The following is a 17,413-nucleotide window of genomic DNA, read 5'->3' as shown; positions in this document are numbered from 1 at the left end:
GCACTGTCATTTGTCATTTGACATTTGTCACTCACGAGTTTTGAAAATTGTCAGGTGTATTTTTTAATATATCTGAAATCGTGGACTATTGTCTATTGAAGTAGAGATGGCATTTAAATTAGATTTAGTGGTATATATTTTGGTTAGTAATGTATCCACACAACACATTTCTTAGATATTTGTTTCATGAAATTTTGAAAAAAAATACTGTATAAAAAAAATGGGGCGGCATTTTGGCGCTGCCTAGGGGCGGCATTTTGTCTATGGACGTCACTGTGTCTTACATTCTAACATGGGGGGGGGGTACCTATTGGTTTCGCGTCCTGACCCCCAAGAAATGGAAAAAATACAAATTATTTAGGTAAATTGAATATTACTTCAATATATTCTTCTATTCTTCGTCAGCGCATCTATTCTATACACAATACTGCTATAGGCCGCTATCGGCAGCTATCAAGGGTAGTTTTTCATAATATAATATATAGCATGGCCCCACATCCTGAAGCGGGCCCCCAGGCCACGATATTTGATGGGTCCCCAACGTATCGCTAAGGTTAAGGGCAGTGTAATGTTCTATAGTAGTGTTTCCCAAATGATATTCCGCGGAATTCCGTGTATTTTTAGTGATTTTTGGCATTTCAAATCAGTGACGTCCCGAGACAAAATGCCGCCTCTAGGCAGCGCCAAAATACCGCCCCATTTTTTATACAGTATTTTTTATCATCTTTTCATGAATCCGGTATCTAAAAATGTGTTGTATGGATACATCACTAACAATATATATCACTAAATATATATCATAAAAATTAAATTCATATATAAAAAGCGAATAAATAAATAATATAAGTTTGAGTCTGAGGTCCTATTTGGTTGATATTTCCGACACTTTACGTTAGTACCATTATGCAGTTTGTACATTTTGTTTCCATCCAGTGAGCTGATTTTTCTAATAGAAAGATATTTTCGTTATTACTAAGTTTAGGTAGCTAGTATAATATGAAATGATTCTCCTCGATTTGCTGCCCTTCGAGTAACTGCCGCCCCCAAGCGACGCTCAATCTGCCTACCCCCACCGGACGTCACTGTTTCAAATAAATCAGCTTGAATAATTGTCTGCACTCAGCATCATAATATTATGAAGGACTGATCGCGACCCCTTTTTGTGGTAGCCAAGTTACATGTAACCCTTCGCCATGTTGGATAAATAATTATTTTTATTAGACAGGAAAAACACTAAAATTAATTGTTAAATAAAATTCTATCCGTCTTATAGCGCTGCAGGCGCCTTTTTTACTATTAGAGTTTATTTACGATGTGTTTATCTCACTTAACTGGTGACCTGCTACGCCCGGGTCCCCAGGCTTGAGCCCTGTGAGCCCCCCCTTTGTGGGGGCCATGACATATAGTATTAGTTATCACTCATTGTAACAATTACAATGAGTTAATTGTGATTATTACAATAAGTGCTATATTTTAACCATGGCCCCCACATCCTGAAGTGGGCCCCCGGGCTAGGATCTTTGGCGGCCCCCCCTAACTATCGCGAAAGATAAAGGCAGTGTGACGCTCTACAGTAGCGTTTTCCAAATGGAGTACGCGGTAAAATGATGTATTAATGTATATTAAGTGTGTTTTTGTATATTTTAATACCTACATGGAGTTTTCCAGTATCGATACATAATTAAAAATTGTATCTGCAACCACATAATTTTAAATAATAATATCATTGAAGGAAAATAGCGCCGCAGTCGACTTTTTTTTACCATTAAAGAGAATTTGTGATGTGTGTTTATACCTATCACTTATTTGGTCGACTCGCCACGCCGGGCCCTTCCTGAGCCCGGGCCCCCAGGCTAGAGCCCTATCAGCTCACCCTTTGTGAGTGGTTTTAACAGAACCTCTCTTGGCTGTGTTAAATTTTAGAGCGAGACAGGCAGTTTTGACTGTTTAGACAGCTGACAGAAAGCAATCACTCAAGCCAAGAAAGACTACTGGCGTAATTTCGTTACCATTGAGGGAGGTTCGGACCCCTGGGGTCCTCCATACCGTGCATTGAGGCTGGGACTCAGACCGACGAGCCTCCTGTGCGGCATCGAGAAACCGGGTGGCGGATTCACCAGTACCGAGTCTGAAACGGCTGCGGTCCTACTCGAGGCCCTCATCCCTCTGGATGATGAGTCCAGGGATGATGACGCCATGAGGACGACCCGCTTTGAGGCTTCTCTTCCAATCGACACGGATCATTCATCGTTGCCTTCCGAACAGGAGATCAACCAAATCATGCGCACGTTGACTGCTGGCAAGGCCCCGGGCCCGGACTGCATTGACAACTTACTTGTCAAACGCACATGGGCCATCGCCGCGCCAGAGATTACAGCCCTCTTCAGTGACTGCATCAGAAGCGGCACGTTCCCCGACTGCTGGAAGAGGGGCTTACTTAAGGTAATCCCCAAAGCTGGCAGCCGAGAACCGTCAAGCCCCAAAGCCTACCGCCCTCTAACACTCCTGCCCGCCCTGGGCAAAGTGCTGGAGAAGCTACTGTGCCACAGGATTGAAGCCCACCTGGAGACACACTCGCCGCTTTCCGATAAGCAATTTGGATTCAGAAGAGGCAAATCAACAGTCGACGCCATTAGGAACGTGATTGCCATCTCTGAAAATTCTCGCCGTAAATACGTCCTAGGAGTTTTCCTGGACATTGCAGGTGCGTTTGATAGTGCGTCCTGGCCTCTTATACTTCGAAAGCTTCGGCTGAAGAGACTACCAGGAAATTTGTTCGCGTCGATTCAAAGTTACTTCACGAATAGATCGATCGAGTTTCGAGTTGGATCAACAACAATAGAGAGAAACACCAGCATGGGATGTCCACAGGGCTCAGTCCTCGGGCCCCTTCTCTGGAACGTACTCTTCGACGATCTCCTTAGAATTCCGCTTCCAACCGACTGTACTGTCATTGCCTACGCAGACGATGCGCTGCTGTTGGTCGAGGCCGACAGCAGGGCGAAGATTGAGAGCACTGTTGGCGAAGCCTTAGCATCAATTGAGGCTTGGGGTAAACTAAATAGACTATCATTCGCACCTTCCAAGACAGAAGCCATTGTCCTCAAAGGACCGAGACGACTGAACTGCTCGAGACCACCCACAGTCCGATTCAGTGACACGAGAGTGAAAGTGTCGAAGATCGTCACCTATCTAGGCGTCAAGATGGACACCATGCTAAATTTCCAACACCATGCCGAAACCCAAGTCCACAAGGCTGGGGTGGCCTTCCAGAGGGTCGGCCGCATGGCTGGTGAAGGATGGGGCTTAAGAGTAAGGGCGCTCAAGATCGCCTACGGCGCCATTTTTATGGGAATCGCGGCTTACGGCGCCAGCGCTTGGTGCCCGCGCATTCCCAAGAGTGTCAAACTTAGAGCCTCTCTTTTAAGAGGACAGCGCAGCGTGCTCCTGTCCATTACCAAGGCCTACCGTACAACCTCAACTGACGCGCTCCCGGTCCTGGCCGGTATTCTCCCACTTGACCTGCACATTCAGGTCAGCGGCGCTTCAATGCTGCTCCTCAAAGGTGAGGAGGCTGACGTTGGTGATTTTCATCTCGTCCCCCCCCCTCGACAAGCCGGCGAGGGATTAGCACTATTGAAGCGCAAAATTAGACTCATGTCGCTTGACGCGGCCATTAAGACCTGGCAGCGAAAGTGGGACGAATCTACTAAGGGCCGGCTCACATACGCGTTTTTTCCAGACATACAGTGGCGAATGGAGATAACCAAGTATTTGACTCCAGACCATTACACCAGTCAATTTGTGACTGGCCATGGTGGTTTCGCTGGCAGGCTCTTTGAGCTTGGACTTGCAAGCCGTCCGACATGTCCATGCGGAGGGGAAATACAGGATGCCAATCACATCCTGTGGGAGTGTCTGAGTATGTGCTCCGAACGGGAGGAGATGCTCAGGTCGGTCCAACCAGTTGTTGGACCCATCGGCCCGTCCGACCTGGTTGCTACTAAGGCCAACTATCTTGCATTCAAAAAATTTGCGGCGTCTTACTACGGGCGTGAAGATCTCTTCACATAAATTTTGCTGCCTGTATGATTAGCTTCGTTCTTTGATATAATAAATAAGTAGCTTCATTTTCTTTTAAGTAATTTCTATGTGCTTTTTCTCTCCCTGGCACTTTGAATTAGAGTAAACTCAGTAAACTCAGTCAGAGCTCACTCTGAGCGTAGCAACCTAAGTCTTGGGCACCTTCTCCCAGGACACTCCCAGGCCAATTTTTAGATGCTTCACATCACCAATTGACGGGTCCCGTGATACTCTCGATTAAGACCGAGTGTGGTGCGGGGCGGGTTTGGTGGAGGGAATTTAACTTCAATGTTTAGACAGCTAACTTATTGTAAATTGTATTGTATTGTATTATTGCTTAGATTATTTTTAAAGGTAAGATGTCGATAGGTACTTTATCATATATGTATATCATGAATATATCATAGCTTCGTGGAAAACCTCCCCTGCTCTCAAAAGTTTAATATTTGTATTCGTTTCTTCATTTGTCGGAATGTACCACCGCTATATAACGCGTAACCTGCCGACATTCACGGTACGTCACTGGCAATAACAGTGACGAAGCGTGGAGGTAGGCTGTTAAGATCCGACATAAATAGTGCACACTAAACTTTGTCAGTCATTTTTTATTTTTTTTATTTATGAAAACAAAACATTGTGCACATAACAAATCTAAATTCAAGGCGTACACAACATGAGATTTACATTATAACAAATATTACCCTCACAAGAGAGAAAAAGGAAATATGTAAAAAAATAATAATATAGTAATAAAAAATAAAAACATACTTAAATACAATTTTATACAGACATAGCATGTCACGAAAAATTCTACGTCTTTGGGGAGCGCATTGACTAGTCTTGCACCCCTCGCTAATGATGCCTGATAGGCTTGACACGAGGAAACTGTTCCGATCCAGAATAAATAATGGCTGCGACCACGTAGATAATTGAGAGGTAGATTTGTTTTCATGGAACTGAGAATATAATTTGCAGATGGTGCCGGTTAGTTTTTAAATTTCAATTAAATCCTGCCTAACCAAACCATAATAGTTTAGCTGATATGCTATGGGCGATCCGACAAAAATAGTGCACACCTTCTCAGTCATACTTATTGGTTTTCACCCTCCACCTTTCGCCACTGGGCTACCATAGCGCTACCATCAAAGTTTACAGTTTCGTGTCACGGCGTGACGTGCACTGTGATGTGCACTTCCAGGCATCGAGATCTCTGTCGTTTGTCGTCACTCTCGGTATTCTGTCCGTACCTAATCAAAGGGTACCTAATCTGAAACTCTCTTAATCCAGAATACTTAAGAGCGTACTTCAGTGAAACGCCAAATAATTTTCAACAGTAGGTGATTTCTCACTCGTCGCCTGGACTCGCCAATCGGAGACTACTAAGTATGCGCACGTCGATTTGTTTTGTCATGGCGTCGGATGAAAATATTCTTAAATCGTGTAAAGATGACTAAAAAACTTTACATATGTACTTAAAAGAGAAGCCATGCCAATGAATATACTATTATTATTAGTAATCTAACAATAAACATAACATTAAATGGACGCATGTTGGATTTTTATGACAAATTATATTTCGTTCGGCACGCGTCATTTGCACAATCCGCGCATCACCTAGTCACGATCTTTTTAGACCATGCCTCAACTGAAGTATAAGCCTTAATATCATCACTCTAGTTTATATTTGAAATTGTATAAGCCTATAATTTTATATTTATATTAAACCCAAAATTTAAAACATTTAAAAAAGACCATATCAGACCATATATTAGTTATGATGACATTGTATTAAAATTTTACAATTTCTCATAGATCCATGGCAGGATTTGAAGGAAAACTACGGACTGGGCAGTTACGAGAAGGCGACAGGATTGAAGCAGAGATATCCTCACTTGAAGGTAACTCTCGCCATCGGGGGTTGGAACGAAGGCTCCAAGAATTACTCCGAAATGGCTGCAGACCCTGCCAAGAGAAAGACGTTCATCGCCTCAGTGGTACAGTTCCTGAAGTAAGTTCAACATTTCTGTTATATCATGAGCCGTGATTAATGTATCGTCAACTTTACTGCTCAAAATGAAATAGAATTCCATCCAGAAACTGAAATTGACTGGGGTTTATAATAGCTCTTGCCAAATCCCTTCCACAGCTTTATTTTGCAAAAAAAAAACAAATATTCCATCCAAAAAAAAAGTCGAGTTGTGCTTAAAATAATTATTCGCTCGAGTGTAGTTATTGAATTCAATTCATTTTTTTAACATATTGTGGACATTAAAAATTATAAGTTTAAGACATTCACAACATGACTTGAAACATTATTATAAAGAAGAAAGAAAAGGAAAACTAATAAAGGGATAAAAATAAAAATATAATAATAACAAGATAAAAAGAACTTTTTATATACAACGTTTTTAAATATTCTGTTGACTCATATAAACTTGACTTGACTAGCTTAAATGATCATAGAATACTGAAATGTCATATTGACATTTCATATTGATTTCCATAGTAACCCACGTATATATTAATAATTTAGTTGCTAGGACCCCAGACCCCTAGCAACCAATAATAGTCTTCTACTTTTTACGGATTTGAAATAACTTTCCATACAACACAGAATTAAAGTATTAAAATATAACGCTAAAAGTATTAAAAGAATGCATTGTCGTCGTGTTCTTATATATTCTAAAAGTTTCAAATGTCTAGCTAGTCGAGAAGTTAGTTAAAAATCGATTGCAAGATTTGTACCGGACAAATAAGAATACCAGCTAAGAAAAACGTTGTAAAAAGAGAACATAATATTATAAACATACAAAAGCAGTGAAAATACAATTATACATCTATAGAAGTTCAAAGAAGTACACCGAGTTTGCTAAGGAGACACTATTTTAAGAATTTATAAAATAGCGTACACCTAAACTCACCATCACGCAAGTGGAATATATTAACACCCGAAGCAATTTGGTTGAACATAGTTATCGTCCTCCCAATTGGCATTACCATGAGTGGCAGGTTGGTTCTGCACCTTGGGAGAATAAACAACTGATGCTCTCTATTTCTAAGATAGTTATCAGGGACACACATGTCAACACTGCCCAGTTCTCATTTCTACCTCGTATAAGTCGAAAAAAATAGGTGGCTAAATAAAGATCCCTTCTAAATAGCAGACTGCAGTATGTAAGCATAACTAAGAGATAGTCAGATAGATGATTTTTAAAATAAATAATAATGCCGAAGTGTAGCATGATTGGCTGCCCTGTAAATTGGTAGATAAATAAATGTCATAGCAGTAGTGTGAAGTTCTCTGCAAATGAACGATAAAAATGCAAAGTCATTTGTAGCTAACTTAATCAGTGGACCAGTGTTCGTTTTTTTCTTCAATTTCATACAAATCGGCTCCATCTCTATAGAAAAAGGTTTTTTAATATCTTCGATAATGACTATTTTATTTACTTATTTTATTATTTCTTTCCATTTACAGAAAATACAACTTTGACGGATTAGATTTGGACTGGGAATACCCGGCTATGAGAGGGGGAATGCCGTACGACAAGGAAAATTACGTGAAGTTAGTCATGGTAAGAACATTTTCCTCGTGTTATTATGAGTTTACCATGTTATTTGACCATTAATATAATTCTCTAAATATGGCTTATTATTTATGTTTTAAATAATTACGAATAGGGATTCAAAAATCCTAATCAAACAACATGCATTTGGTCTTTTCCAGCGGTAAGTACAGCTAAATAATTTTGTACAGGCAGGGTGTAGCAAAATATTTTAGCGCCCGGGGCAGTAACGAAAAATGCGCCCCTTACGTAATACAAAACTCGTAGGTACCTATGCACACCAGTGGCAAAGGGTGGAGGTAGGCTGTTAAGATCCACCATAAATAGTGCACACTAAACTTTGTCAGTCATACGTATTTGTTTTCATTGAAATAATACTACAATTTACAAATGGTGTTGATTAGTTTTTAAAACTCAATTAATCATTGCTAAACCAAACCATCAACCAGTCGGAACTGGAATTGCCAACTTTTTAGTAGATTCCGGGACATGTTTCCGAAATTGGAGAGGTTTTTCTAGTTCTTCCGGCCATTTTTTTCCGGGTCGTTCAAAATTAAAGTCGAAAGTTTAATTTATTTAGCTGCTCCGGCCATAATAACTTTTACATGATGTTTAATGGTTTAGGTCCACGATGAGAGTGGATTTTTTCATGGAAAATTAAATAATTTCCGTTATTGATTGTCAAAAATCCGGAAATATGTGCGTCCTGGGAAAGCTCCAGCCATAATCCTGGACAAGGGCTTTAATTCCGGGACCGCGTCAGTTGGCAAGCCCAGTTTGAATATGTGCTTCATGGAGCTCACTATTAATTTGAAGTTAAACTAAACTTTTTCTGATTGGAGGCTCATAAAATACCATGGTGATAGCCAACTTCATATTCTAAACATATTCTGTAATAATCTTTTTCAACAATAGGAACTAAAGATGGGAAAACTGGTCGATTTTGAAGACTAAGTATACTTATTACCAGTATAAAAAAATACTTAGTATAGAAACTTGTTCCAAAATACTTACTAGTGTTTGGAATACTACACAGAGCGTTTGGCGTTCGTATGCGATAAAAGTTTCATACTCAACTGAAACTAAAACCAACTCCATATTAGTATTTGAAATACGTATCGGCTCAGGGAACTCAGACTGTGTATCGGCTTCAATAGAATCGTTAAAAATACGCTGAGCTCCGCTTGTCGAAAAGTCCAATTTATTATAAAATTTTAAACACATTTTAAATTTATGAGTTGTTTTTCTGTTAGGTTACTTACAATATTCTTGTTAACAAAAATGAATAACAGTGATTTTTTTAATTTTAAACATGTTTTCAGTGGTCATATAACAAGCCTAAGCCTGTGCGTCATCTCACCACTGTGCTGCGACACAAAATTTATGACCTATTATTCATACATTCGAACGCAATAGACTAATAAGTTAAAATATACCTATATTCAAGTGCTATCTCGTTCGCGTGCATTTAATGTCAATAGTGTTGAAAGTCTACCAACTGGCGAGTGCACAGAACAGCGACTCGCGATGATATCATCACAAGTTTTTTGGAATAAGTTTATTGGGCAACACCTGAGTATGAGTAGTTTTATCCGAAACTTGAGTACACAAACTGGTGATAGTATTTCCAACTCACCTCTAATAGGAACCCAAAACTCATCAATATTATTTATAAATATAATCAGTGACAATCATCACAATATTTTTTACAGGAACTTAAAGCCGAATTTAGACCACATAACTACCTCCTGACTGCAGCTCTTGGGGCCAGCAGAGAGACTGCATCTATGGCTTACGACATCGCCTCTCTCTCCAAATACCTCGACCTCCTGCATCTCATGTGCTACGACTATCATGGGACTTGGGACGCCAAGGCGGGTCCTAATGCTCCACTTTATGGAACTGACACAGAGGATTTCCTTAGTGTGGTAAGGAGCGATGTCATTAAGGCTATACTTCAGTTGAGCCATGGTCTAAAAAGATCGTGGCTAGGCGATGCGCGGATTGTGCAAATGACGCATGCCGAACGAAGTCCGTTCAATGTTATGTTTATTGTTATATTACTAATAATAATAGTATATTAATTGACATGGTTTCTTTTTTAAGTACATATGTAAAGTTTTTTAGTCATCTTTACACGATTTAAGAATATTTTCATCCAACGCCATGACAAAACAAATCGACGTGCAGACACCTCGACTGTCGGTCTCCGATTGGCGACTAGTGAGAAATTTCGTCGCACCTACTGTTGAAAATTATTTGCCGTTTCACTGAAGTACGCTCTTAAAACCCAATGCTTACGGGCCCTTTTAATTAATTTTGTAATTAACGTGTTAATTTGCATTTGAAAAGTAATTAGCAAAAACACAATTTTGTGCGGCCCGTAAACATTGGGTTAAGGTATTGTGATTTCACCAAATATTGTCAGTGGTTTTACAAATTGTTGGTTGGTGATACAAATATATTTGTATTATCTACAGCTTCACTTAATGAACATACATAATTTTGAAAACACTAAAATATATTATAACAAATAGAATTTTTTTTTTTTTGAAAAAAGTAAGACGGAAGTAAAAAGGAATCGAACCTGCATCTCTCGGGTTTCGAGCCCATGCACACATATACCACTATGCTAAAGGTACCATACTCAATTACGACAAATTTTAATTAATGGCTCTTAATACTCTCTGAAGCACTGTCTAAATTGAGCTAATGTTGGCTACCGGCTTTTGTATTTTAAATCAAAGTAGGTATTACTTTAATTACTAACCGACGTCACGGATTACTCCAAGATATTTTAGTGTAACTTACTTGAACTTGCTAGTAATTTTTAATTAACTATATTTTTTATTCAACAAATAATTCAAATGATTTTAGAATGTAACATTCTAATTTATTATTATTGAACATAGGTACATAATTTTTGAAAAAAGTAAGACACCCCACAGGAATCAAACCTCATCTCTTGAGTTTCGCGCCCATGCACGTAGACCACTATGCTAAAGGCGTCATACTGAATTATGACAAATTTTAACTAAAAATTGCTCTTAATACTCTCTGAAGCACTTTCTAAATTGAGCTACTATCGCCTTTACTTTTACACTTAATAAGATTAAACATATTGTTTTATCTTATTCAAATTTAATAGTATTTGTGTTAAGTATATGAAACTTTTGGATCACCCAACATTCGCATTTCTATTGCAGATTTTTTTTATGTTTAAAAAGTTGGCTTTCATTTGGCAAATTGGTCGATTAAATGAATCAAAATAGACATTATAGGTAAATACCGACGTTTTACAATAAAACCAATCCGTGCATGACGTATACATGCATTACTGATCGTGTGGTATTTTATTACAGGAAGCAACGGTGAATTACGTCTTAGAGCAAGGCGCTGATCCATGGAAAGTAGTCTTGGGGCTTCCTCTCTACGGGAGAACATTCATCAAAGTGTCTCCGAATGACGTCGAGAATATTGGAGCCATGACTGAGAGCGCCGGATTCCAGGGACCGTACACCAAAGAATCAGGCTTTATGGGATACAATGAGGTAGATACTTGATACGAATTAGGATGGCATATAGCTGGAATATAAATATATGCTGTCTCGCCTTGACATGTATCTAGATTTATATTTGAATGAAAGTTACCGCAGTATCATGAGATATCTAATATCAACATTACATCCATTAAAATTCAAATTTAAATTCAAATTCCATCAAGTAACAACGTCTAAGTCATTCTAATTTTGAAGGATTTTATTTTTTATTTATAATTATAATGTTCTTGGAAATTGTTATTATTACTTATAATACTGATAGCGATTAAGAAATAAAAAAATAAGACAGTGTCGTGAATTTATTGATAAACTACCTGATTGATAAATACATAAATATGATAAAGTATCATCGATAGCCGCCTTGTGTATAGAATGGTTAAATGTAAATTTTACCTAAACATTTCACCGTGGCCCAGTTCGCCGTGAGCTTTCTTATCGTATACTATACGGTCTCAAATTTTATTAGATTCAATGTGAACATTAATTCAATTTTCATGACTGATTCTGGCAAAATTCATGAATTCAAGAATGAAAACCTAACCTAACCTAACAAATAATTCAGTATATCGGCTATTTTCAAAATTTGTTTGCTGCTGTAAACCGACAAGAATCGTGTTTTATTTAGACATTATTTTTGTGTCAGTATGTACTATACGACCCAAAGAAGTTGGACGGTCTTTAATATACGGCCATATATCCGATACAAAACATTTCTCAGTGAAGTGTGATACGGTGAACTGCATATTATTATTATGTACAAGTTTCCGGACCCGTTTTGTGCGCTCATAGACGGAGCGTCCCTGCTCATCTATTCTATAAAAGTACACTAGGCAGCCATTGAGGGTAATTTATCATATTTATGTATTAATGCGGATAATTGTCACAATAAGCTAACCGTTTAAACTGTCAAAAATGCTTTAAAATGTTTTAACAACACCCCTCTTGGCTGTGTTAACTTTTAGAGCGAGATAGACATTTTTGACAGTTTAGACGGCTAACTTATTGTTACAATTATTATTATACCTTAACACATACATATTATAAACTACCCTCTATAGCCGCCTTGTGTATATAATACATGCGCTGGTGACCTGTTACATCTACAATTAATTGTCGTCTTCTTTAAAAAAAATCAACTTGTTTGAGTATGTACCTGCTAAACAGGATTAGTTTCAATTCTCTTGGCGAAGATTTTTGAAATACGCTTTCTGAGTGTTCAGCTCTATTACCTTTGTTTATTAACCTTTTTGTTTATGTCCCAGATATGCACAGAACTGTCAAATTCATCCGGAGGCTGGGATCAGCATTGGGACAGCAAATCCAAAACTCCGTATGCAGTGAACGGTGCCAAAATAATCGCATATGACAATGAAAGGTCTCTCGTCGAGAAAGTGAGGTTAGAATCAAATCCGAATTCTTATTTATTTTATATTTAATTACTAGTTAAAGTACGTTCATGATTTCGCACAAGATCTAGTCGAATACGAAACAACAATAATTACATTTTTCAATATCAAAATAACTGAATATACATATTTTGAAAACATCTCATGCATATACACACTAAAAAAAATCAATTTGTAGAAATAAATACGACACCCGACGGGTGTTGAACCTGTATCTGCTGGATTCGCGTCAGTATGCCTTTCCAATTAAGCTACGGGCATTTTATTAAAAAAAAAATGACACCCATGATGGCCGCGCGGCTTAAGCATCAGTCTGCAGGGGTAGTCAACCTGGTCCCTACCGCCCACTAGTAGGCGTTCCAGCTTTCATGGTGGGCGGTAGGGGTTTGAAAACCTATAGCAAAATAAAAAAATGCCTGTCTAATATCCAAATATTTAATTAATTAAATGTAATTTCATCAGACTTCATGCTTTATGTATGCAAAGTATAAATAAAAAGATAGATTTAACTACAGTAAGTTGTTTTACAAAGATTTATTCTGCCAAACTTAGCGAAAGTCTGACATAAAGTATTTGGTAAGTAATTATTATTATATGCTTTAACTTGCTGTAATTCTGCATTATAAATTTTATAAAGTAAAGTTACTTATCTACTTTATAAATCACTATTACTGTGGAACCGGTGGGCGGTTAGAAAAATTTACTACTAACATAGATACAAAAGTGGGCGGTAGGTATAAAAAGGTTGACTACTCCTGGTCTATAGTGTCGTTGGTCCCAGGTTTGAATCCTGGGTCTGAAAAATATAAGCAATCAATAAAAAATCTATCGTAAAAATCGTAATACAATCTCCACCCTGTGAAGGCTCTTATGATCAGCTTAGAACGAACATGATAATTAACTTACCTACTAATAAACAATAACTTTGCACAGGTTTGCCATGAGCAAAGGACTCCGAGGAGTGATGGTATGGAGTATCGACACAGACGACTTCAGAGGCGACTGCCCTCCTGAGGAAGGAGCCTACCAAGACTTCTATGAGGGCATCAACGATCTGAGGTCCAGTCCGTTCTACAAGGAAACAGTGCAAAAGTTACAACTCCCCAATGGTAAGACAGAATCCTAAAATAAACCTATTTTTTTCAATGGTGATGACTGCCTAATGGGCAGAGGAGGTAATTTATGAGTAAAAGAAAAGAATGGCGCATACTTTTGCACTTATACACAGACACCGAAAATTTCCGATAAAAGGACTCGTAGCGTCGCGCTTGTGGTTTTTGTACGTTTTACCACAGACACAACCTCTTCTGCATCTCATATAATGGCGAAGGGTGGAGGTAAGCTGTTAAGATCCGCCATAAATAGTTCACGCTTAACTTTGTCAGTCATGCGCATGGCCCCCATAAGGGGGGGGGGGCTGACAGGGCCCGGACTCAGAAGGGGCCCGGCGAGGCGAGTCGACCAGATAAGTGAGATAAACACTCATCACAGGTTTAATTTGCTTTACTAGTAAAAAAAGTCGCGGCGCTATTTTCCTTCGGTGATATTATTATTTTAAATCATGTGATTGTATGATACAATTTTTAATTGTGTACTTATCAATACTCGACTATTCCATAAATGGATGTATTAAAATATACAAAAACATACTAAATACACACATTAATTTTATCGCATACACCATTTGGAAAACGTTACTGTAGATCGTCACCCTGCCTTTATCTTTAGTGATAGGTAGGGGGGCCCGCCAAAAATCCTATCCTGGGGGGCCGCTTCAGGATGTGGGGGCCATGGTCATTGGTCATACGTATCTGTTTTCATTGAAATAAGACTACAATGTACAGGTGGTGTTGGTTAGCTTTTAAAACTCAAGTAAACCCTGCGAAAACCAAGCCATAATAGATAGTAGTCAAAAAATACTCATCTATCTATAAAATATCTAAACTTTTGCAATTAAATCATACATAACTTTGGATATTTTATAAATGGAATAATATTTTTTGTCTAGTGTAGTTTGGTTTAGGCAAGGTTTAATGAATTTAAAAAATGAACCAACAATATTTGTATGAATGAAAAAGTGTGTACAATTTCGTCGTATCGCCCAAAGTATACCAAAACTATTTTGGTTTAGCTTAGGCAGTGGTTAATTGATTTTTTAAAACTAACCAACACCATCCGTAAATTATAGTTTTAGTTCAATAAAAAGAAATACGTACGACTAACAAAGTTTAATGTGCACTATTTATGGCGTAAGTTTTGACTGTTTTGTGTTGATACTCGACATGTCCATGATTCTAGTAGATGTATCAAAACTACAAAACAAAACGCTAAAAATACACAGAAGGCCCTTACTTTTACCTCCAACACAATTTTGAAAACGCTTGTGTTGGGCGTCACACATGCCATTAAACTTAGCGATATGTAGGGGGGCCCGCTTTAGGATGTGGGTCCATGCTTGAGGGTGTCGACAGCCTGACAGTTCATCGGTGCACTCGACCTCCATTTTCAACCTGCACACCCGCTAAACATGTGGCATGTGGCTGCGACTTGTGACAACTACTGGTTATTGGATAAATAATTTTCATAGAATCAATGTGTTAGACTTTTAGAGTATACGTTTTATAACTTTGCACTTTTTTTGCAGCCTTTCCTATACAGATACGCCTATTTTCCTGATTACCTCGCATCAAATTAGATCAAATGATATTTACTTGTATTAATATACAATCGAACTTGTTTATTACGAAGAAGATGGGACCGACTGAATTTACTCGTTATAAGCATTATTCGTTATATCAGATAATATGTATTTTTAAATGAGCGGTCACATAACACAAAAAGTCGCAATTCAAACAAAAATAGAAGTAGAACAAAATAAATCTGAAAACCATCGTAAAAATCCCCGAAACAAGCATGGCGTTCATAAACTACTGACTGACTGATATTTTTACATGAAATTTCAACCATATGCGTGGATACTTTTTCAATGTTGTCGGCGAAAACACCAATTATGTACTTAGACACTTAACTAGTATCATAAACGTAATCCGATCCCGGCGGCACCGGTCTACGGTCGGATTTTATTGCTTAGGGTCAAAATGTTTTTAAACGATCGACCATTAAGGGGGATGCTTATGCATCAGAGGCGAAAAGAGGCACCTAACGGAAAAATACGAAGCTTGCAATTTGAGATTTTTTTTGATAATTTACAATTTCAACTGTAGTAATTAATAAATATGTATCTGAAAACACTAAAAAGATTTTTTATTTTTTTTTAAATTTAAAGATAAACTGGCAATTGTAAAAAAATGTAATAAAATGTGAATTCGTTGCAGGGTCAAATCTTATTATTACATTATATTTTATGGCCATATTTATTATTAAAATTTAGTTTATTAAGTTTTAGATTTTATGTGGAGTAGATTTTTGACTCATTCATCGTTTTAATATTTTTTATATATATTTTAAAAAACATCGATTTTAAAAAAAATATAAATGTGTATAACTTGAAATCCTTTTTATTTATATCAAATTTTATTTTAGGCATGGTCACAATATTGAAGCTCGAGTTTTAAGAAAGTTTTTGACGATATTTTTTCTCGGTATATCCGATAAGTAGCTCGTTATAAAACTAAATAAATGTATGGAGAAAATCATAAACTAAAATGTCAACGAAAGTTTCTTCATTACATCCGAGATCTCGCTATATGTCCGTGATCGTAATAACCGAGTTCGACTGTATGTAGTAATATTTATATAATAATAAAAAAAATATTTTTAAAATATATCACATCATTTTCACCCTAGAGCCGGAGTGCAAAGTTATGACGCATAATATACTCTACCATTGCAACAATACTCCTAGTTGAATACAGGAAATAAAAATGGCACTAAGTGCCCGAAAATCGAAAAAAAAACTGAGTATGCAGAAATATTCTATGTGCCATCGCCAATATCCTAAATACATGTCTAAGTACCAAAAAAAAATATTAGAACTTCTATGGATATTTAAAGATGGCTCTGGGTGTAAGAGGGAGCGCGATTAGTTTTAAAATTGGCACTAAGTGCCATTCTGTTTCAACTGACATTAGTATCAAAATGGCTGAGAATGATGTTTCAGCGTCTTGTCCTAATGTTATAAAACGTCGTAAAAATGGTGAAAAGAGTATGAATTGTGCGAGAAAAAACTGAAAGACGCCGGCAAAGGATATGTATCATGTGTTAATAAAGTGATATCTGCAAGAAAACCGCCAAATAATGAGGAAAATGCTAATTTAAATTTTCAAGTCATATTATAATTTTCGTCAAGATTTTATCAGAGATTGGCAACCGTTTTCAAATTATGATATACAAGAATTGCATATGAGAACATATTATTAGAAAATAAGCCATAAGGATATTGTAAGTTTCGAAAATAACTAGTTGAAGATGATGTCATATTGTGATAATATTTGGTAGGGTTGTCAAAAAACGGTATTTTTTAGAAAATCTTTATCTTACGAAATTAAAAAAACAATAATGTAACATGGAATCCAAATTTGAAAAATGAATAAGAAATAAATATTAACAAAAATTAAATTTATTGCCATAAAACAAGTATACTTACATGAAAAAAACATAATATAGGTATGTAAAAAGAAATTCTCGCATATTGGAACATGAGTTATAAAAAATAAAATGAAAATTATTAATACGAGTACCTTTAAAAATATGACGAAAATGAAAGAATATGATATTGTTAGTATCAATATAGAAATTGGGTTTTGCAACTAAATCAAGATTTAGAAAGAGACGGCAT

At 37.2% G+C, this 17,413-nt stretch overlaps 1 protein-coding gene across 1 annotated transcript in view; it reads left to right on the top strand.

The window, feature by feature from the left end:
- The window catches only part of LOC147074817 (putative chitinase 2), a 57,001-nt gene that overhangs the window by 26,199 nt on the left and 13,389 nt on the right, over window positions 1-17,413 (top strand). Inside the window, exons 3-8 of the mRNA XM_085942882.1 lie at window positions 5,896-6,091; window positions 7,562-7,658; window positions 9,362-9,577; window positions 11,012-11,200; window positions 12,472-12,605; window positions 13,549-13,724. Of these exons, the coding sequence (XP_085799008.1) occupies window positions 5,896-6,091; window positions 7,562-7,658; window positions 9,362-9,577; window positions 11,012-11,200; window positions 12,472-12,605; window positions 13,549-13,724 (1,008 nt within the window). The remainder of the gene's footprint in view (window positions 1-5,895; window positions 6,092-7,561; window positions 7,659-9,361; window positions 9,578-11,011; window positions 11,201-12,471; window positions 12,606-13,548; window positions 13,725-17,413) is intronic.

This window comes from Rhyacophila brunnea, unplaced genomic scaffold (genome assembly GCF_057557595.1).
Source record: "Rhyacophila brunnea isolate RB1 unplaced genomic scaffold, BYU_Rbru_1.0 scaffold_15, whole genome shotgun sequence".
NCBI classification, from domain to species: Eukaryota; Metazoa; Arthropoda; class Insecta; order Trichoptera; family Rhyacophilidae; genus Rhyacophila; species Rhyacophila brunnea.
The sequence above is the reverse complement of the archived record's forward strand: the minus strand, read 5'-3'. Positions and strand labels throughout refer to the sequence as shown.